Source organism: Sebastes fasciatus, chromosome 17 (assembly GCF_043250625.1).
Source record: "Sebastes fasciatus isolate fSebFas1 chromosome 17, fSebFas1.pri, whole genome shotgun sequence".
Taxonomy (NCBI): domain Eukaryota; kingdom Metazoa; phylum Chordata; class Actinopteri; order Perciformes; family Sebastidae; genus Sebastes; species Sebastes fasciatus.
The window spans coordinates 21,403,335-21,425,919 of record NC_133811.1 but is presented as its reverse complement, the minus strand read 5'-3'; the positions used below and the strand labels follow the sequence as shown (position 1 = coordinate 21,425,919).

General features: G+C 40.0%; 3 protein-coding genes across 3 annotated transcripts; 1 reads left to right on the top strand and 2 right to left on the bottom strand.

Moving 5' to 3' along the window:
• Positions 1-572: 572 nt before the first annotated feature.
• On the bottom strand, positions 573-3,967 carry mrpl24 (mitochondrial ribosomal protein L24). Its single transcript, XM_074613712.1, has 6 exons — positions 3,851-3,967; positions 3,445-3,631; positions 2,576-2,671; positions 2,083-2,186; positions 1,451-1,581; positions 573-1,047 (listed from the first exon to the last, which is right to left on the bottom strand). The coding sequence occupies exons 2-6, from the start codon at positions 3,625-3,627 to the stop codon at positions 911-913; spliced, it is 651 nt and encodes a 216-aa protein (XP_074469813.1). The 5' UTR covers positions 3,628-3,631; positions 3,851-3,967; the 3' UTR covers positions 573-910.
• A 1,859-nt stretch (positions 3,968-5,826) lies between these two features.
• Positions 5,827-14,201, bottom strand: LOC141753929 (hepatoma-derived growth factor-like). Its single transcript, XM_074612614.1, has 6 exons — positions 13,739-14,201; positions 11,101-11,177; positions 9,866-10,001; positions 8,364-8,522; positions 8,069-8,257; positions 5,827-7,600 (listed from the first exon to the last, which is right to left on the bottom strand). Exons 1-6 carry the CDS (start codon positions 13,823-13,825, stop codon positions 7,580-7,582), a joined length of 669 nt encoding a protein of 222 aa, XP_074468715.1. The 5' UTR covers positions 13,826-14,201; the 3' UTR covers positions 5,827-7,579.
• Positions 14,202-17,017: 2,816 nt separating this feature from the next.
• prcc (proline rich mitotic checkpoint control factor) lies at positions 17,018-21,723 on the top strand. The gene is made up of 7 exons (XM_074612599.1): positions 17,018-17,772; positions 17,871-17,921; positions 18,701-19,183; positions 19,436-19,519; positions 19,672-19,818; positions 20,171-20,236; positions 21,005-21,723. The coding sequence occupies exons 1-7, from the start codon at positions 17,470-17,472 to the stop codon at positions 21,089-21,091; spliced, it is 1,221 nt and encodes a 406-aa protein (XP_074468700.1). The 5' UTR covers positions 17,018-17,469; the 3' UTR covers positions 21,092-21,723.
• The last annotated feature ends 862 nt before the right edge of the window (positions 21,724-22,585 follow it).

Here is a 22,585-nt window from a genome sequence, read left to right as displayed (position 1 = left end):
AACTAGAGTGCTAAAACTCAAACTTGTGATGTCATAGGGTATAATGTGTGGAGATGCTCCATAGACAATGAATAGGGAGCGATGTTCTAGATGACACTGAGAGCACCCAGAGGACTTATCGGAGTATATGGGAACATTTTCTGTTTCACAACTGGGAACACTACAATAGAATAAAGCTCATTTGGGTATAAAAAAAAACAACAAAAAAACATTCTGTGGTTCCATAAAAATCAGTCTCCCGTTCATTGTCTATGGAGCAGCTCCAGACTTTATACTTGATGACATCACAAGTCTGAGACTAACTTCTCTGGTTTCTGGCTTTCAGAGAGAGTAGCTCATGTTCACAAATACTGATTGAACTTTCCTCGGCCATGGAAATAACATATTGGAATTATTAATTTAGGTGGCGTTACCCTTTAAGTTTGGAAATATTGTGGTTTAATAATATTGTCCTTTGAGAATATGTATTTATTTAAATAGCTAGTCCACCAGCTAGTCTTCCTGGGGTCCAGATATCAGGTTCCTCGACTGAAATATGGAGTGAACTTCTAGTATACAGCAAATACAAGCAATTATATTAGTTTACGTGTGACATTTATTCACAATTACAAAAAAAGAAACATAATTCAAACTCTGATACCAATGTAAATAGAGAACGATTGAAACTATTCAGGAAACATTTACGTAACAGGTCTGTTTCACCTCCTCATATTTTTTTACAAAGCTGTCATTTCCTTACTAATATGTATGTTGCACCAGTGTTTTCCAGTGTTTCCATAAGCCTTACTCATGTTATCCTCATAGTCTCTCTTTAACATGCCATTCTGCTCGACTCCCACCAACACATGGAGAGTTTTGAGAGTGGAAACTGGATAGCACAATGGGGGCTGAGTGTCTCTGGTTTGTCCGGTCAGTACCAGTAGGACCTTCGGGGCCTTCTGTTCTCCTGGATGCCCATTTTCTCCATGACTTCCTCCTCCAGGGTTTTTAGAGACGGTACGTAGGTTTTTTCTAGAGTGGCTTCTGGACTGGTGTCTTTCGGACCATCTGTAATAGCAGAGAGACAAAACAGTCACACGTAAAAATATATACAACTGGAAAAACACAAGAATAAAAAAAGCAGAAATTTGAGCAGGCACCTGTTCGCTCTGAGTGCCTCCAGATGTTTGGTTGGACAGCACATCGTACAAACTAGCTTATTTCAAGCGTAAAATTAAGTTGGAAAGTTGTTGAGCATTGGTAAAGGTTTACACTTCTCAATGTGTTTCTAGTTTCTTCCACTATAAAACAATTAAACTGCATCACTCAGACACCTATTTTTAGAATCCAAGTCTGCTTATGCTGGAAAAAAGATCGACAGACAGTTTTATGTGCCGACTCTCCCCTACAACACATAATAAACTGGTTACTGAGAAGAATCCCCCTCCAATGAATAAAAACACACTCTCACCTTTCCACTGCATTGGCACGATGCCATCTCGTCGCTCTACGACAGGTTTGGGGATGATTCGACCCGTCCTGAGAGCCACTCGGACTCTCTCCCCCTCTTCTGTGAATTTCCACTCCACATCAGTGGGCTTCCTAGAAGATCAACATCAGCATGTCAGATTTAATCTGTTATGGAACCAAAGATCATTTACATTTATCTAGAGTAAATGACGCTGGACTATTTCTTAATATCCTGAAAGTAGTTTGAAGATTGTTAATATACGGCATCAGGGATGTCAAGATACCAGAAATTTAGTAGAATACCAATACCAGTGAAATTCCACGATTCTCGATACCAATTTGATACCACGGTAAAAACAAAAACAAAGGAATAAATCCCATGTACTTCAACATATACTCCTTTGTTACCATTTGCAGCTGTTTTTTGTGAATTTATCATTAATATCTAATGATCCGCCTCAAGTTTCTAGCCCAAAACTACATTTTATAAGACTACATTTGAACACATCATGATAACGTTATAATTTACCTGAGCCCAATACTCATTATTAACCCAATGCTTTTACAGAGTAGAGCTTGAACGCATCATAATGCCACAATATTAATCTTGCAGTGTAACAAGCTTTACTCTACCTGTCTGAGGGGTCAATGAGCGCAACATCGTGGAGCAGGATGGGAGCCTCGCTGGAAATGTAGGTCCCACGGTAATCCCCAGTTTTTCCGATATACCTGTGATGCTAAGACAGATAACAATAGTTCAAACTCTAATAACCAAACAGGTGGTGGCCAAATGGCTTTTCATGGCACACTTTGTCGGCTTGTTTCACCTTGACGTTGTACTAGACATGTGTCTCCATCTGGTGGAGCGAAAAAATAAATGCACACTGTATGACACTGCTAGAATTAACATGAAAACTTTACTTTTAACTTTTTGGTGAAATGAGATGACTGACAGGTCATCTCTGTATCCAAAATTGTTTAAATGCATAGTGAAGCATCAGCACTATGTGTGGAGAGAACAGCAAGACAACTTTTTGTCCTCTCAACAGCAACGACAATTATACTGCGATACACTAAACAGCTTCCAGTTATTTCCCTCTGAAAACAAACTACAGTAGTTCCTTACTGCGTTCAGGCCCTCTAGCATAACCCAGTTTCTGTGTCGGAAGACTTGGATCACTTTTCCCTGCTTCCCTTTGTCCTTCCCTGCGAGAATCTCCACCTGAGAAACAAATGAAAAGCAGATACTTAAGTCTATGTTGTTCAAACATTGTCTTATTACATCTAACAGTTTTTTCACAAAAAAAACCCTAAAAAAATCTGTCTGGAGCCGCAAAACATTTGAGCATTGTGATGAAGGTAACACAGTTTATAGTATATAAGTCTAATGCAGTGAGGGCCAAAGTGCAAATGTACGACGGAATATTAGGGCCACATTGAGGGAAAAAACATCTGAGATTTCCAGAATAAAGTCATAACTTTATGAGAAAAAAAGAAAATAGCATGTAAAATTACTACTTTATAATATTATGACTTTATTCTCTTAAACTTCTGACTTTATTCTCATAATATTACAACTTTTTTTTCTTGTAAACTTCTGACTTTATACTCGTAATATTATGACTTTATTCTCAAAATCTCAGATTTATTTTTTTTCCCTCAATGTGGCCCTAATACTCTGTCATACCGTCGTACCATAGACCTACAACAATGATAAATAAAAATGAAAATGTAAACAAAAAAGAGTTATTCATTTTCATTTTTAAAAATCCAGAGGGAGCCACAGTAGAGGAGCTAAAGAGCTGCAGGTTGCAAAAACATTACAGTCTTTAAGTTTTGAACTAGTAAAATCTCAGACCAACACTGACAGCTTGAATATTTCACTATAACTATGTAAAAAAACACACAACCAGTGTGACAGAGTTGCAGCTGGCAATTTGTTTATGAAGTCTAAAGATGTATATGTTCCTATATATGTGATGGAGAGTGTCTCACCCTGTCCCCTCTGAACACAGACCAGTCCTCTGCTGCTATGGGCTCCACAAACACCTTCCTCCTCCTCTTCCCAGGAGGATTCAGCCTCCTAGCAGCCGGAGTCCACGGCCTGTTGGTGCCGAAGCGGTAGTCTTTAGGCACCACCACCCTGGCTGCCATGGACAGGAGAGCAGTCAGCCTCATCGTGCTGCAGAGACACAATCAATCAATGTTAATGAAGTAGCTCAACACAAGCTATATGCTAAGTGTTAGCTTGCTGGGAAACTATCATTAATACAGCAGCTGGGGATACAACATTATCTTTAAAACACACTAACATCTTAATTAAGACTGCTACATATCTTTTCACAGTGTCGTTATAACGAAAAACCCGAGGAAAGTAACATAACATGCAGAGAGATCTTACCCTCTGTTGATGTCAATGTCACATGTAGCAGCACTGACGTCACCAACACTAGCGTCATCGGACACCGCCCCCTAGCGGACAGGAGGGTGAGAGCTGGCTGTACGCATGCGCATTGGACAAATAATGCATCTTCGGTGTTTATTGGCGGTTGGCAAACCTGCTACCTACTGGACTGGAGTATGGAGCAGTAGATTGACAGGAAAAAAATGAAGTAAAAATAAAATTAAAATTAAAAAAATTAAAAAATAAAAAAATATAAAATTATAAAATAAAAATAAAATACAATAAAATAAAAATAAAAATAAAAATGAAAATAATGTTTATGTTACCCGAAGGCCACCGTAGTTCTCCGACACGCTTGTAAAACTGCGGTAAAGTGAGCTGCAGAGAGCAAAACCGTGGTACACCCATCCGCATGTTGACTACCGTTGCTCCTAAAGTAGTGTTATTGTGTTAAGGACGACCTCTGAGCGAGGCGAACGGCGTTACCACGGTTTTGCACTCAGCGGCTTCATAAATTGCTCACGTTGTCTCATTTCTGCCTGTATAATCTGTGATGAATTGACCATTACCTACACTGTGTTTTCTGAGAATTAATTAGTTTGACAGCATCATTTAATAATAACCATTTTCTTTTAAAATGCAACATTATGAGCACAAATGTTTAAAGGTCCCATATCGTGCTCATTTTCAGGTTCATCCTTGTATTTTGTGTTTCTACTAGAACATGTTTACATGCTGTAATGTTAAAAAAAGAACTTTATTTTTCTCATACTGTCTGCATGAATATACCTATATTCACTCTCTGTCTGAAATGCTCCGATTTCAACGAAATTGCAACTTTATTGCGTTGCTAGGCAACAGTTTGGGTCCATGTTTACTTTCTGTCAGCTGATGACATTCACATACACTGCAACAGGAAATAAACTGGGACACATTTAGAATGTTTATGTTTAAAACCGTGTAATGATCTATATATTGTGTATTTGTGACATCACAAATGGGCAGAAATCCTAACGGTTTGTTTCAAACACACAATTTCTGCATACTGGCTGTGTGTATTTCTCCGTATATTGAGCGTTTTGATAGTTTAACAGTATTTATATAGCACTTAAACCTGCTTCATAATATAAGACATGAAAATTTCACTTTTTACAATATGTAATCTTTAAGATGTCATAGTATATTTTAAATGTAAAAACATAGAGATTCATTTTATAGAAAGTGTAATTTTAATGGGGTATACAAAAGAATACCCCTGGTTACTCTTTTCCTTAAATACTTTTATAGAATTGCAGAAAAATAATCTACACAATTAAATGTTGATAATTATTCATGACCTATGGTTCTTTTTTCCTTTGCGTTTTTTTGTTATGATGAATAAAATCAATCGAGCACGCTGAAGAAGTCATTAATCTTATGTACCGGATGCACCAGCTGCCACAGAGAACTTTTACAGAATGTTTTAGTCCAGCACAAAAAAATACAAATGAAAGTGGATTTAAAACATCATGTTTCCACCCAAACAACTTATTTAAAGAACTCATACTCAACCAAAGCCTATGACAAATTCAAAGCTGTCAGGATATGTTACGTAACACCATAACTAGTTCAGCTAACACGGCCTAGAGCACCAAACTGTGCTGCGAGGCTCTCTGGAGAGCAAATTATTTGTGACAAGCGCGCACACACACACATATATATATATACACACACAAAGGTGCTGTCGTTAGTTTCATACATTTGTAACAGAGTGAAAAATGAGATGTGAAATATTTAATTAGGTTTGGTTGGTAGACTTTGGCCTGCTTGACACATTTGTGACTCAAAAGAATGATTTTATATTAGAATGGCATACAATCCTGTTGGTTAAAAAGAACTCAATGATTGTTTTAGGTGCTTTCCAGACCGAGGAAGTAGATAATCCACAATAAACAAGGAGGATTTACGGAATATAAACATGACAAAAACAAGGGTTTTTGTAATCAACATGTTTATTAAATGGACTGGCAACTACAACAGTAAACTAAGCAGCAGATGAAGATGAATGACAGCTTCTGAAACTAAAAGAGAAAAAGCGTAACCAAGAATTACACCATAATGCCAAATCACACCCTTGGAATCAACTCCAGACTTTAGAGGGCCACTTTGACCATTTTATAGTTTGAAATCAGTGGTATGTTAACGTCATTTTAGGCACAGCAGTCAGGGTTATTTCCACTTTAAAAGCTGAGATACATTATTATAAATTTGATTAACTGTGGGTTCATGTTGCCAAATACAGGAAAGAACACTAAAGCGATGACAATGACATCCAAGTAACATGGTGAGCAGGCCCAGCATTACAAAAAAACACTTTGAACCTTAATAAAAATTACCTATTATAGTGGAAAATAACAAACACCACATTTTGAACATGTCGTCTAAACAAATGTCAAAATAAAACACATCTTTAAAACATCACAACTTTGTTTCACAGCCAAAATAATAAGACCATTGAAGTAAAACAGACTCATATTCCAGTTAAAGAGGGTTGGAAACCAAAAGTTTTACAGATGGTTCATTCTGTAGATTCTTCTCAATTTAATTTCTTCCCAAAAAAATCACAATTTGTGTAGAAAGACAGAAAGAAAATATATTTGGTACGATCAATTACTGAATGCAATTAAGTGTTCTTAAGTATCAAGCATTGGCAGCGTTAACGTGAGCTTATTTAGAACTTGTAATAACGTGAAATTGATAGTTGAGTTGATGGATTTGAAAGAATTTGCCAGATCATTTCTCCAGAAAAAGTGGCGACGAATAACTTTTACCCTCACAGCTCCACCTGCACCGAAGTTTCAAGACCGCGCTCCGACACGACAACATTCAGGAATGTCTTTCTGCTTTCAATAATCAACAATCATCAGCTGAAGAAAGGTACAGAGGGGTTTACAAAGTAGCTGTTTTAATCCTGCAATAGTTCTTCTCAAATGGGCTTTACATATTCAATCTGGTGAAATGAATTACAGAAATTTGGTCACCTGCAATGAAGCATTCACTACACCAAAGCAACAAAACCTGCGTTGCATAAAAACATCATACAGTGAGCTATACGATGATTAATGGGGCAGAGGAAAAACTAATTCTGAAAGTGCAACTCATGACTGAATATACGTATATGGTTTAATATGATGTAAGATGAGGCTGATAAGCTAGGTGAAACAAATGGAAGTAAAATATTTAATTTGTGAACCAAAGCTGAGAGCATGGGTGAAAATTTGTTCTTATTCCTGTACAATATCTATGTTTTAAAACCATCAAATTGGAGGATTTATCTTTTTTTGTGGTTTAAATGTTCTCCTTTTTTTATTTACTATATATTCAGTGTTTATTCCCTCTGAACTGAAAAAAATGTTTTTGACACCTAGCATTCAGTCTTTGTAATTATGTAATTGCACTTAGAAATAAAAAATATATACACACCAAAAATCCCATTTATAAATGAGCCTTAAAGTGCTCAGTTCAATTGTTTGAAATCAGATTAGCAAACTTTTTTGTTTCTGGGATATATGATATCCCAAAAATGGCAAATGAGGATTTGTTTGTCTCTCAATACAAACACTTAGGTTTTTAAAATTCTCCTATTAATTAAACAGCTGAAATCTGGCATCCTGCAGGTAATCATGTTGATGCTGAAATTCCAGAGAAAAGCGTCAGAGTTTCTTGGTTTTCTTCTGAGAGTTGACGTTAAGCGCTGTCTGTCACAGGCTGTGGGGAGAGAAATTAGAGGAATTATTACATTTAGTGTCTCTGACAAGCAACATAAACATACAATTTTCTCATGTTTTTTTAAGTATCAATACTTAAAGCTTCAGTAGGCAGAATATTTTTGCATCATTGGGCAAAAATTTCATAATAACCTTTCAGCATATTATAATTCAAATGTTCTGAGAGAAAACTGAACTGGACTTCTGCACCTCCTCATTGCTCTGTTTTCAGGCTTTAAAAAATCAAGGCTCCAGCTCTGACTGGTTGTTTTCCTCTGGTCTGTGAAATCTTGCAGATGCCATTAGGAGCACTGGAGGAACATGATTTTTTTCAGATTACCTGTCTCATGCACTACTGTCGGGATATAGTGACCGTTTTATAAAAATAACTTTTATTAATCATATTTGCTCCAATTCTACCCACTGCAGCTTTAAGTCCACATAATTTGATGTTCGATGAGTGTCTCACCTTATCTGCCGTTAGCTTGCCTCCTGCTGGAGCGGTTTCCTGGGCCTCTGCTTTCGACTCGCTCTGTGAGGAGGGAGCAGTTGCCTTGGGTCCAGCCACATCGTTGAGCTTGGCCTCCGCATTAGACTTGTTGTGGTCTACTTTAGGATCCCCTTCTCCCTCTGTATCCTTCGGCCGCTTGGGTGATGCCTAACAAAAGGTTGGAGGAAGTGTCAGAGAGACAGAACGCTGCACTATGAACCGACTATAAAGCTCTCTACTTGGACTGTGTATGAAAGACGAACCCAAAGCTCACCTCTGTGGACTCATCTGCTTTACGTTTAGCTCCTCCCCTCTCGTTCTTCTCGTCGATGACCAGGGCCCCTTCATCCTCATCACTGCTGCCCTCGGCATCAGCTTTCTCAGAGCCCCCTGTATCCCCTGCTCCTTCCGACGCGTTGTCCTTCTTCGAAGGCTACAGGCAGAGATTGAAATAACAGTTTAAGAAAAGGAAACAGAGTCTGCAGTTGGACCCACAAAGAGCACACGGCAAAGTCTACATGGTGTCTTGAATTAGTAAACAGTGCAGTTCTCTTACATTCTTCAATGGGGGTAGAGAGTGGAATGTTATTGGTGCAGAAACTGATTTCACCTGGTTCATACAGATATGAGGACTTTTGTGTCAGTGTTGCATTGACTACGAGTTTTGTGCTTGCTGGCCAAACAAGCCAATTTCATCACACACTATGATTGGTTGTTCACTAGATATTCTTGTGGCTTTGTAGAAAAAATGCTTTGTCCTTTGCTTGCTTCTCTGTGCTAACCATCGACTGTATATGAAGATGGATGAAATGACAGCTCCCCAAAAGTCAAGCCAAAAAAAGAAGCGATCTCGATCGCCCCCTGGTGGCTGGCTGCAGTATAGGTCATAAATCCCGCCTCACTCCATGTTAGCGGATGGGACATGGGTCAAACTAAAAAGTCAAAGTACACGTCAAATACATTTTTCCCAAAGATGATTCTGTCATTGTAGGTAGTTTTTATCACGCTGATGTATGTTCAAGTGTTAATTTTTCTGATAAGTTTGGTTTTAATTAGTCATTTGATGCTATAAAAAGGGGGTGACACGTCATGATTGATAGTAGTCACGGAGCCAGAGGGAACTGTACGAGAGAGGAGATGTAACTTTAACTTTCCATAACCGTCACGAGTCTGTGTAATAGAACATGAGTCAATTTGATCATAAATGTAGTTACAGACATATTATGGGTAGTTGTTGTGTCTTTCTAGCCAAACAGCTACCGTGGTGCTAACGTAGCAGCTAGGTGGCTCACGCTAACAAGCTGTGGCTGTGCTCGGCTTGTGATTGGCTCTGGCGGGTGTGTGGGCGGGACTTTGATAGCGTGGCTCCAGCTCCCCCCCTCACTACTGCGCAGACTCTGACTCCAAATGACGTCACAATCTCAAGATGGCAGCTCCTGTATCCGGGGTATTTTGGCTTCACTATTGTACAGTGGAAGAAAGTGGAGAAGCGTCGTCCATCTTTATATACAGTCTATGGTGCAAACACCTTGAGGTCATCCCTTTCCAAACAAGGCAACAGTGAAAACATCACCCTCTGTAATCGGTGCCGTTTTCAAGAACCGTTAGTTTTCCTTGTTTTGACCCGTGATAGTTTCACCGTCATGAACCAATGAGTGTTTGAAGAGGCAGTGAGATACATCTCCTTCAGCAATGTGATATTATACGGGGCACAAACATAACGTAATTACTCACAGTACAATAAACACTCGGCCTCTATCCTAGAAACACACACACCTCGCTGTCATGCGTGACGGTGGGGTTGTTCTCAATCTCCCAGAGTCCCTCAGCGAAGCCTTTCCTCTTGTTTGCTTTTCCAAACTTCTCCTTATTTTCATCATATGGGCACAAATCCTTGGCCCCCAGGAACGCCCTGTGGTGGTCAAACATTAGAGATGTCAATATAACTCAATTTGTTTTCTAAATGTGAACACCCATTCACACAAACACATAGCTTTATGCCATACAAGTAGCTGTGTCTATTTTGACATTTGGACAATGACAACACATGCTGCTAAATTCTTCTATACAGTATTTTAGTGATAAATGATTAGTCAATTATTACTTGATCAACAGAGATTAATTAATGACAATTTTGACAACTGACTGTTTATCAAGTAGATCAAGATGAATTATTGTTATATAGAGTTATAGTAATTATCTACGTTGGACAGAACAAATAATATATTGAAGATTTTGCTATCATTAGAGCCTTACCAGTACTGGGGATATGTAAATGTAAAGTTTGCATTAGACTTTGACATGTCTTGTGTTGAAAAAGTAAAAAAAAAAGTTCAAAGAGTCAACAAATGATGATGCCTTATCTGGGGGATATATTCACCGCAAACTTAAGGGAACTCAGAAGATGTAAAACAGTGTTCAGGAAAGGTCACAGGGTCACCAAAATTGTCCTGCACCTTTATATGTACTACATACTGTAGGTGCATTATATAATTAATGTAATGCACCTAAATGATAATGATGTTAAGTGCTGTGCTGAGGCTTCGGCGCGCGTGTCGAGTAATCCAGGAAGTTTTCTGTGAAGTGTGTATCGAGGCTTGTATCATTTTAGACCAATGACGTCATTGAAAACGTCCGAAGCTGAAATACAGTTGAGAACTTATCATTCCTGAATAAAAATGAAAAATGTCTCCCATCTATCATTTTCTTATAGTTACACAAGCAAATTCACTGTCCTCTGCCCGGATAAACCACTGCCACATATCTGGACTATATCTGCCTGTTTTACACTATCTCACCGATAGGTGGTTTCATGAGCATGTGAAGCCCAGATGAAGCCTGGTGAAATTAACCCTTTAGTGAACCAATTTGCTGGAGAGCTTCAGTGCTTCATCTCGCCATCACTACTAAATGGACACATAAATATAGATAAACTAGTTTTCAGTATGTTTCTGCCATCATTTAGGCTCCACTTAGAATAAGACGGACAACATTAAACACACATTACTCACGTCTCATGCGTCCCAAAAAAGAACACCTGGTACTTGTTTGAGGGGGACTTCACGGCTCCTTCGGGTAACTCATCAATCTGTGAATCAAAGAACAGAGTCCGTAGCTCAGCTCAATCAGATCTTACCAGATACTGTAAAAAATCCTCTAGTTAAGTTCTCGTATTTAACATCCTTGCAGTGCACGGTTAGGCTCCACCACTCTGACCATATTTATTTGTGTTTTTAAAAAGAGCACGGCAAGACACAGGAAGGCATGGCATCCGTTTGCTAACTGCCAGACAGGCTTTTGGCATTCCCAGATAGGGCCACTGTGTCAGGATAGGTGGGGCAGGACCTGTAGCCTGCTGACAAGGGGCATGGCTGATAAGACTGAGAATAAGGAGGGAAGAGGCACAGGTCAATACTGACACTAACTTAACTATTTTGGGTGATAGTATTGTTTTTTTAAAGAAAGTTTTTGTATGAGTTGTTCTGTCATTTAAATGTATCAAGGTTGCTACACTACCATCAAAAACATAAAACACTGGCTGAAACTGAAATTGAGTGTTTCCTTTTCAACTGTTCATGCCAGTTGTGGTGTTTGGTTTCCACATTTATCCATTGTAGTTTTGGCTCTCTTGCAGCATAAAGTGCCAAATTGTTTTGGTTATTTTTATCCTAACATGTTCTCTTATTTAGTTTGCATAACAATATTTACACACCAAAAAACTGACAATAACCTGATATTTTCAGGTGGAATTTCATTCATTCATTCTCACTGTGCAATATCATTTTCCACCTGTGCAATTTTGCTAAGTCTGTTTATTGTCAATACTGTATATACTGCTCCTATTTTTATACTTCCTTCTATTTAAATGGTTCATATTTTGTTATAATTTGTTTAGCTCTTTTTTTACTGTGTTAGCTGATGCTTCTTGTTTTTTTAAACTATCCCCTTTGCTGCTGTACACTGCAGGACTAATAAAAGGAATATCTTATCTTTATAAAATTCAGAGTGAGTCTGTGTTTGAGCAGGTAAAATACAACCTAGTTAAAAGTTCACATTTCCTCCCATGCTGAATGAATTAGGAAACACCGACTGTAACACACAGCAGCCCATGTGTGTTTATAGAGCTGGTAGACATTAGTACCTTGTGGGTTTTATAGAACCAAATTTTACCATGATGGAAGTAATTCCAACTTATAAACAGAAACACTGTTACTTGTCGCAACAAGTGTGTAGAGACCGGCATGTTTACAAAGTTACCCCAGCATATGGCTACACACAAGCAGCCATGAGTGGGATGTAATGCAACAGATATTATGGAAAACAACGTCAAACTTATTCAGCTAGCTAAAGTTAAATAATTCGCCTTTTGTGTCTTTTAGATAGCAACAACTTTAGATAAGATAATATAAGGTCTGCTGCTGTGTGTGACGTTATGTCATGACCGTTAACTTGTAGCCGACGGTTAACCCAACTGCTCTTTTTTAACGGTTAGTTAGCTTTAAGTTAACGGTCAGCTTTAAGTTAACGGTCAGCTTTAAGTTAACGGTCAGCTTTAAGTTAACGGTCAGCTTTAGGTTGACGGTCGGCTTTAAGTTAACGGTCGGCTTTAAGTTAACGGTCAGCTGTAAGTTAACTGTCAGCTTTAGGTTGACGGTCAGCTTTAAGTTAACGGTCGGCTTTAAGTTAACGGTCAGCTGTAAGTTAACTGTCAGCTTTAGGTTGACGGTCAGCTTTAAGTTAACGGTCAGCTTTAAGTTAACGGTCGGCTTTAAGTCAACGGTCGGCTTCAAGTTAACGGTCGGTTTCAAGTCAACGGTTAGCTTTAGGTTGACGGTCAGCTTTAAGTCAACGGTCAGCTTCAAGTCAACGGTCGGCTTTAGGTTGACGGTTAGTTTTAGGTTGACGGTTAGCTTTAAGTCAACGGTCGGCTTCAAATCAACGGTCGGCTTTAAGTTAACGGTTAGCTTTAAGTCAACCGTCGGCTTCAAGTCAATGGTCGGCTTTAAGTTAACGGTCGGCTTTAAGTTAACGGTCGGCTTTAAGTTAACCGTTAGCTTTAAGTCAACGGTTAGTTAGCTATACGTGAGCCTAACAGGCCCCCCCTGGGAGCCGAAAGCGGCACATTAAAAGCATCGTTGGTGGCAGAGAGAGCAGCTAGCATCAACATAATCATGTTTAGTGAGCCCAGCAGAGTAATGAAGTGTCTGTCTACACGATGACTCACTGGGAAGACATTTCCCAACTGTCTACAGTTGGTTAGCTTGTTAGCTGTGTGTGTGTGTGGATGCTAGGCAACGTTAGCTAGCTAAAACGACTGAGCTAGCCAGCTAGGCTAACTCATGGTAGCTAACGCCAAGGCCTATAGAAGGAGGCTGGGACACGCGTCATATCATCGGGGGTATTACACATGCGCAGTAGAATCTCGCCGAAATTGAGCCAATCGCAACGCACGACCGCAGCTTCAGTTACACTGCGCATGCGTTAAACCCCATTTTCAAAGACCCGTGTCCCAGCCTCCTTTAATAAGCCTTGTTGCTAACGCTAACTGCTGTTAGGCCTCGCAGGTAAACAAGTGATAGAGCAGAGTCAGAAGAGATTAACACCAAACCCTGTTGCTGGGAAACAAACAAGACATGAAGGAGCTCTTACCCTCGCAGGCCAGTGCGGATACCCCTTCATTTTAGCAAACACAAGATCTCCAGGTTTGTATTCTCGTTGCCTGTTGGACCTCGGCATGTTTCTTGGCTTTGCTATGTCCAGATAATAATAATATGAATTAAAAACACAGTTTTAATGTGGCTCAACAGTGTTCCAGTTTGGTTCAACAAACACCTGCTGCTAAACAAGCCTCAAGCGGTCGGTTTATCATCCAGATGAACCAGGCGCGGAAAAACTGGAGCGAAGACGAAGCGGACGACTTTTCTTTCGCTGTTGACTGTAAACCAAAACGACCCCGGTGATATAACCACACTGTTCTGGTTTAATGTTGAATAACGTTTCAAATGATCTCAAACTAAGCGCGGTAACTGTTTGGTTTTATCTCACAATCACAATCCACTGGCTCGTCCCTCTCGGACTGTTTGGGTTTGAAATTGAAACCCGCCCGCAGACGCGCCCCCAAGCCGCTCAGCAGCGCTCCTGCTGGCCAAAACCTCCCTCACACTGAAGGTGTATATCTCATGTAAAAGAAATTACAGCTCTAAGGCAATAAAAACGTTATTCCCTTGGAAATTTGCATGACAATTTTTCAACTAAAATAGCAATTAAAGATCCCATATACTCATTTTCAGGTTCATACTTGTATTTTGTGTTTCTAATAGAACATGTTTACATGCTGTAATGTTCAAAAAACACTTTATTTTCCTCATACTGTCAGCCTGAATATATCTGTATTTACCCTCTGTCTGAAACGCTCCGTTTTAGCTCATTCGAACGGAATGTCAACAGAATTGCGTTGCTAGGCAACAGTTTGGGTCCATGTGTACTTCCTGTCAGCCGATATCATTCACATACACTGCAACCAAGACCTATGGAAAGGAGGCTGGGTCACGGGTGGACATGAGTCTTGGGGTATGGGGTATAACACATGCACAGTGTAACTGAAGCTGCGGTCGTGCGTTGCGATTGGCTCAATTTCGGCGAGTGCAGACCAGATTTTACTGAGCATGTGTTATCCCCCCCAAAGATATGACGTGTGACCCAGCCTCCTTTCTATAGGCTTTGACTGCAACCAGGAATAAACTGGGACACATTTAGAATGTTTACGTTTAAAATTGCTGACAGCTTGTTTCAAATGCAGAGTTTCTGTATACGAGCTGTGTGTATTTATCTGTGGATTGAGTGTTTCGATACTTTCACAGTAATTATATATCACTTAAACCTGCTTTATAATATAAAAGACATGAAAATCTCACTTTTTACAATATGGGACCTTTAAAGTATGACACACTATCAGGGGGGTAGGGGCACTCTGTCAGTCATTTTGAAGGAGAAAGATGCAGCAGATACAGATTTCCTCCTGTACTCTGTCTATTTTCGTTTTACACAATATGAAAATTAACTGCAACTTTCTAGAATAATAATAATAATCTGTTTGTTGTTTCTTCAGATGACATTAATTACATAAATAATAATGTTGAAAATAAATAACCAAGGACCCCAGTCGGTAGTCCTTGTATGTTAAATAGGTTGGTAGGATAAGGGTTAAGGAGTTTACCTTCAGTCAGCCAAAAATAAATGGACCAAGTTAATTTACATGGCCGGATTCATTTGCATGGAGGCCCAAAGCAAAAAGGCTCTATATAAACAGACGCTTTCGTCCTCTCTGTGCATTGTGTACAGTTGTTCTATGCTGGAATATTACCAGGGCATAGATGTGCTGTGTGGTTATTTGATTAAACACATACATTTATGAATATGCAAGCACAAAACTGAAATAACGAGGTATTGAAATAACATTTTGACACAAAGACCGTCTTCAATATAGGGCCTCACTCTCAGTTTACTCCCACAGATCACTCCATTATCAGGTAAGGTTGTCATTGCCATGCCATATATTAAGAATCATCTATCTGTCACATAACAGCTTAAATCCCAATTTTCATCCATTTCAAATTAGACAAAAGTATGTGGAAACCCAAACATTAGACCAATATGTGATTGTTGGACACAATCCAAAACCATGTGCATTAATATACTGCTTTAACAACCTCCACTCCTCTGATTTCGGGACAAGGTTTTTTGAGATCAGGGCTCTGTGCCGGCCCGTCAAGTTCTTCCATACCAGACGCAAAAATATTTCTTTACAGACCTTGATTTGTGTATGGAGGCATTGTCATGTTGAAACAGGAAAGGGCCTCCTTCAAACTGTTCCCACAAAGTTGTAAGCATATCTTCTATAAAATATTATCATTTGTATATGTATGTATATATATATTGCTTGTTGCTAAATAATAATTAATGTGTTGCTAAAGACATGTAAATCCAGAGGACAGATGGTAATTTTGTAATGGGTTATGTATGAATAATGGTGATGTGTTTTGTTTTTCGTCTGATGGGTCTCACTTGTCTGTCTCTATGGTAACAGTATGTCTATTGTGTGTGTACCTTTTCTCAAACTGAGCTGCCTATGGATGCAAAATGAATTTCAGTGCAAACTGACAATAAAGTTGTATTGTATCGTATCGTGTATATATATATGTGGTATATATATATATGTGGTATATATATATGTGGTATATATACACTCAACGGCCACTTTATTAGGTACAAGGTGTACCTAATAAAGTGGCCGGTGCTAGTAACGGGTGGTCTTCTGCTGCTGTAGCCCATCTGCTTCAAGGTTGGACGTGTTGTGCGTTCAGAGATGGTATTCTGCATACCTTGGTTGTAACGAGTGGTTATTTGAGTTACTGTTGCCTTTCTATCATCTCGAACCACTCTGCCCATTCTCCTCTGACCTCTGACATCACAACAAGGCATTTTCGTCCACACAACTGCCGCTCACTGGATATTTTCTCTTTTTCGGACCATTCTCTGTAACCCCTAGAGATGGTTGTGCGTGAAAATCCCTGTAGATCAGCAGTTTAAATACTCAGACCAGCCCGTCTGGCACTAACAACCATGCCACGTTCAAAGTCACTTAAATCCCCTTTCTTCCCCATTCTGATGCTCGGTTTGAACTTCAGCAAGTCGTCTTCACCACCTCTAGATGCCTAAATGCATTGAGTTACTGCCATGTGATTGGCTGATTAGCTATTTGTGTTAACAAGCAATTGAACAGGTGTGCCTAATAAAGTGGCCGGTGAGTGTATATATATATATATTTTTTTTTCAGATACAGTAAATGTATGTCTATACACACTCGGTCCTCCGGGGGGCGTTGCCGCTCTGGAGTTGTTTACCACCTTAAAACAAAACAAACGAAGAAGAAGAAAGCTGCTCAGTAAGCTTCTGCGCAGTTGCCGTTTTTCTCCAATCATGAATGATCGAAGCGAATGTTTTGATGGAGTCTAGAGACTAAAACCAGCTCTGCTATAGTGCTGTAAACCCGCAGCTGCTGCATCAACCGAGGTCGTATTATGTTGCAGTAACAGATTGAGTTTGAGTGAGCGAGAAAGGACCAGTTAGTTAGTTAATATCGTTTAGCTGCGGCGGCCTAGCTAGATCACGTTAGCTGTGTTAACCGGCTGTGTTGCCTCTCTTCATACTACAGCTTCATTATCTCTGTGGCTGTAGTTATCAAACATTATCGTACCTTTTAATTGAAGCAAGAACGTCGGAAAGTGTGAGCTTCTTGAGACCAAATCCAGGTGGAAGAAGTGGTTATCCATGTCCACGAGTTCCTGCAGATTAACCATCTTTAATAACAAAACACAAACATGTCTTTAGTCGCTTATGGCAGCAGTGATGACAGTGACTCAGAAGGCACCTCAACTTCTGCAGCACCGGTCAGCTCAGGAGGGCTCTTCTCTCTCCTGCCTGCTCCCAAGAAAAAGACAACAGGAGGAAACGAGGGAGGACCAAGAAAGGAGACAAGAGACACCCGTTCAGCAGGGGACAGCTCGTCAAACGATGACCCAGATCCTCAGCCATCTAAAGGAGGCTTATTTTCTAGTCTGCCTAAGCCGAGGAAGCGAGCAGAGCCTGTCAAGATCAGTGTGCCACAGATCCAGAGACGGGATGTGAGTACTGAGTCCTATCAGCTTTTTACATATTGTAGCTCCTGTGGTGTGTAATCAGGGTGTATGTAAGACATAATCTATGTGTTTGTTGTCCACAGTCAGACGATGATGATGATGATGAACCAGCAAAGAAGAAAGTACAACCTCAGGTAAGAATATCTCTCACTGCTCCCTCTTTTGTGTCTCCTCTGATATTCTTCTCAACATTTCCACTGCTTCAGTAAGACTAAAAAATACATCAAAATGCAGGGAACCAATTCCACAGAGCTGTAAGATAAGGCAGCTTTATTTGTAGAGCACATTTCAGCAACAGGGCAATTCAAAGTGCTTTACATAAACATTCAAGAACATTGCGACAAAGTGCGAAAGAACATTAAGACATAATTAAAACAGTTATACAAACATTAAAGATTAGAAAATAACAACAAGCTAAAAATAAAAGCTAAAATAGAATATAACACAAGAGTAAAAGTTATAGTGCAGTATAAGATCATTATCTGGTTTAATAAAAGGCAGCAGCAAACAGTAAAGTTTTAAGCTTTGATTTAAAAGAACTCAGAGTTGGAGTTGGTCCTGCAGGTTTCTGGGAGCTTGTTCCAAATATTTGGTGCATAAAAACTGAACGCTGCTTCTGCATGTTTAGTTTTGACTCTGGGGACACTAAGCAGACCTGATCCAGATGAACCTGAGAGATCTGGATGGTTCATAACATAGCAGAAGATCAGAAATGTATTTTGGCCTTAAACCATTTAGTGCTTTGTAAACCAGCAGGAGTATTTTTAAATCAATTCTCTGAGAGACAGGGAGCCAGTGTAGAGACCTCAGACTTCAGTACTTTGCATAGTATACAAACTACAGTGATGTTGCTGCCATTCCCTGAACTCACACTGCCCTTTTCCATTTCCATCTCCATCCATATCTCTTCCAGGGTTCAGGCCTTTCCTCCCTTCTACCACAACCCAGAAACATGACAGTGAAGGAGATGGACAGACTCCTGATCCCTCACACGCTCACCAAGCGCCAAGAACCCAAAGGACCCAAACCTGGAGCGCCGGCTCAGGGTCTACTTGGCTCTAGTGCGTCTCCCTCCGCTATCAAAGCTGCAGCGAAATCGGCCGCCTTGCAGCTGGCCAGACAAATAGCCAGCGACGACCAGGACGAGGAGGACATAACCCCACAGAACTACTTTTCTCTGGGCGAGAGCTCGCAGCCTCTCCCCGCGGTCGTCCCAAGCTTAGAGCCTGACCCGGTAGCCCCCGCAGAACCTCTTGCGCCTGCACCTGCAGATGATGAGCCGGGTCAGTCGGACGCCCCACTCGACTTTGGGGGGAGCCAGGAGGGAGCAGGTCCATGGGGAGGTCAATATGCTCAGCTTCAACAGCCCATAGCAGGCCCAGAAGCTCTCCCTCCGGTAATCATGACTCGTAAAATACCTGATACTGCATATACGTACATGTCAGCTGGATGGCTGTAGATTCTGATTACTCTTACATTTATTTGGAGTATTTAACATTAAGTTGACGAAATAAATCCAGTTCAAAATCAGTTCTCTTGTAAACTGGATTACCAGTCCTATGGTCAACTATAGACATTAAAGAAATGTAAACCAGCAAAAATGGAACATGAATTTACGTGACATCCCAAACATGACCTCTTTTGACAGGGATACTACAGTGAGCCATACTACGAGGATCCTGACGTAGAGGCTGAAGAGCCCGGCAACTCTGCCATGTTTGATGATGAAGCGGTAAGAAGTTTGCTGCTAATTCTATCTGTATTGTTTTGCTATATAACTCCATACTTTATACATCGGTTAATTCTTGACGATTTTGCAGCCTCATCAAGCCAGGTTTAAAATGTCATTTAACTGATGTGAGCATGTTCTTCCTTGTGTTTCAGTTCATGCGGCTGCAAGGGAAACGGAACCGGGGCAAAGAGGAGGTGAAGTTCCTGGAGATCAAGGGGGACGACCAGCTGAGCGGAAACCAGCAGTGGATGACCAAGAGCATGACGGAAGAGAAGCAGACCCGTCAGTCCTTCAGCAAGGTGACCACCTGACTAGACCTCCTCACTGTTGATTTACACTTAGTTGAGACTTGGAACTCATAAAGCTCCGGCCATAAAATGTCTGATGTGGTGGAACCTAAAAATATTTCACGGCCTGATTCAACAGACGGGATTCTGATTTCTCTAATGTGAACATTCACCAAGAAGGAAACGGCTTTGGTAGTTGGACTCTTGATACGCTTGATACTTACAGGACTGTTACAAAAATGATTTCATGCAATTCAAGCAGCATAAAAAGTCAGAAGTCTTAGCCAATTTTGCAAAGCAATAACATGTACTACAACACTTAATGTATCATTTACGTTTTCTCTACCTTTTTTCATTTCTGCAGAAAAAGGGAGAAATGCCCACAGGACAACAGCGACGCAAGCACCAGATAACATATCTCATTCACCAGGTAAGTGCTGCCAAAAGTCAGTGTAATCTTTGAAATGCTACATTATAGTTCATTTGACACCAAAACAGCACTGGATTTAAGGGGGAGGAATTCAGAGTTAATTTCATTGATGTAACTAAAAAAAAGTGAACATATTGTAGCTAAGACGAGGACTTCTAGTAGACCGACTTGGCAAGATATTTTTCAATTGGTTTTGAAGGTGATTTACAGAGCAGGGTGTGAGTCAGTGTTTCTGTACCAACACACCGAGAGTCTGCACTGCCAGTGTGACATGTCTGCACACATTCAGCTCCAATTGTTGGCTGCCATGTTTGGCAAACATCGAGCGTGGATTGTAGCTTAAGCTGCAGGATGACGAGCCCACACACGAGGCATTCAAACAAGCGAAAGCCACATTTCTCTTAACTTTGCCTCTAGCTTCCTGTTTAACTTTCAGAGTAATTGGCTATACAATCATGTTTTATTTTTACACACCCCGGATGGTATGCAAAGTTGTGATTAGCCCAGAGGATGGGGATTTGTTTGTGTTGTTAAGCTGGTTGGCATTCAGAGCTCATATTTGTTAGCGTACTCTCTCAGGATTTTGGCTTCTCTAAAAGCGGGTTTTGCTCCTCTTATCTCTGGTAATCTGACCCCCATAATTAGACTTGCACTCTGTCCACAAGCATTTAAAGTCACTTGAAATTGAACAAAAACAGATTCGACCTTCAGATCTCCTTCTTTTTTTTATTTTTTTATTTCCCCTTACTTGATTTTCTTCTTTCACAGGCAAAGGAACGCGAGTTGGAGCTGAAGAACAGCTGGGCAGATAACAAGCTGACCCGCCGGCAGACGCAGGCCAAATACGGTTTCTAAATGTCAAACTGTGGACTCTTGGTGGCATGTGGAAACACTGCATCAGAAAGTAGAGTAGAGCTTTCCAAATTTCCCTACGCAATGGGAAAACATATTTTTGGGAAGAAACTATACACACCCACACCTTAATACAGATTTTCCCTCCTGTATTTGTGTTGTTATTATTCAGTAGTTCTTTTGGTCAACGGTTACTTTTGTATGGAAAAATCCAGCCGTTAAACTTCCTTTCACAGTCATTTACAGTACCTATAGGCTCTATACCTACACATAACAGTGTTTTTAAGGAACCTGTGGCCAGCCAGTGACCCTCAAGTGGCCGTTATAAATGTTTTCCTTTGACAGTGTTTGCTTCCTGTTCATACAGCGAATCCTGATGTATGACTCCTGTTTTTTTGTGATTTAAAGATGACATAATGACAGATAACTCCACAAAAAAGGTTTGGTTCTCTGGCAGTCACAGAAATGTTAGTAAAATGTTGCCGCTGATACAGAGAGATGAACCAGTAGAAAGCTGTGATGCATTCATTACATATTTATACGATGAATTGACACCTTTGTAATAAGAAATAAAGATGATGTTGGAATACATATGCTGCTCACAATGACTCATTAAATTAAGGATGTCAAAGTTGTCCATGTTGCTATCATTTCATCCCTTTTTTTATTTACTTCATGTTCAGCAAAGTTGTGAAAGAGCATACCGCCATCAACTACAGATATTTTATGTAAATTAATTGCCAGAGAACCAAACATGCATTTTCCTTTCCGTTAGTTCTTTAGGGACCATCATCTGGCTGATTTTAACATGAAACCGGACCTTTATCTCAGTATTATCTGGCTGCATCCAGCATACATTTACAGATTCACTAGTTTTCTCCTTAGTCCCAATGACAAGTCTTTATACTAGTGTGCAATTGACAGTGTGGCAACACATTTAGCCTCTTGAGGATACCCTAAATAGAGATTACATTCATTAAGTTGTTTTATTTTAGCTGCCTGAGAGGAGGCCGTACCGTATTTCTTTCTGCTGCTCCAGTTATAGGAAGACTATGCCGTCAAAATTAATCTGTGGCTTGTTCTCTGCCAGCGAGCCAGAAGGTTTAAAATAAACATTTGTTGAGGGAAACTGCTACAAACCGTTTAATATGGTGAAACAAAAATACTGCTAATCTCTCCAGCGTTTGGAGAATATTGCAGATTCCTCAAGTTCGTTCTTGCATCAATCTTCCTGCAAAGAAGCCTTTTAAACTGAAGCAATGCCTTTTATTCAGGCTCTAATGGTTTCCTAATCCACCCTCCATCAATATTTTCTTAGTTTTCAAGCAGATAAGAGTATAAATGTTATCTCACGAGCTATTAGTGATTCCTTACACATGGATTTTTGTAGAAAGCTTCACATGGAAACTTTGTCCAGGTGTAGCTGTGGCTCTGTATTCGTCCACCATTACTGTTCCGACACATGCACAACCTGAACTGCCTCAAAACTGACTCTGA

What these genes read in the sequence shown, in the direction of transcription:
- LOC141753929 (XM_074612614.1), bottom strand. Translation starts at nt 13,825, where the DNA reads ATGCCGAGGTCCAACAGGCAACGAGAATACAAACCTGGAGATCTTGTG. An exon ending in ATCCGCACTGGCCTGCGAGG is followed by an intron (nt 11,178 to 13,738) that starts GTAAGAGCTCCT and finishes TTTGATTCACAG; the next exon opens with ATTGATGAGTTACCCGAAGG. An exon ending in TTTTTTGGGACGCATGAGAC is followed by an intron (nt 10,002 to 11,100) that starts GTGAGTAATGTG and finishes TGACCACCACAG; the next exon opens with GGCGTTCCTGGGGGCCAAGG.
- mrpl24 (XM_074613712.1), bottom strand. Translation starts at nt 3,627, where the DNA reads ATGAGGCTGACTGCTCTCCTGTCCATGGCAGCCAGGGTGGTGGTGCCT. An exon ending in TGCTAGAGGGCCTGAACGCA is followed by an intron (nt 2,187 to 2,575) that starts GTAAGGAACTAC and finishes TATCTGTCTTAG; the next exon opens with CATCACAGGTATATCGGAAA. An exon ending in CTCATTGACCCCTCAGACAG is followed by an intron (nt 1,582 to 2,082) that starts GTAGAGTAAAGC and finishes TTGATCTTCTAG; the next exon opens with GAAGCCCACTGATGTGGAGT.
- prcc (XM_074612599.1), top strand. Translation starts at nt 17,470, where the DNA reads ATGTCTTTAGTCGCTTATGGCAGCAGTGATGACAGTGACTCAGAAGGC. An exon ending in AGAAGAAAGTACAACCTCAG is followed by an intron (nt 17,922 to 18,700) that starts GTAAGAATATCT and finishes TATCTCTTCCAG; the next exon opens with GGTTCAGGCCTTTCCTCCCT. An exon ending in CCATGTTTGATGATGAAGCG is followed by an intron (nt 19,520 to 19,671) that starts GTAAGAAGTTTG and finishes CTTGTGTTTCAG; the next exon opens with TTCATGCGGCTGCAAGGGAA.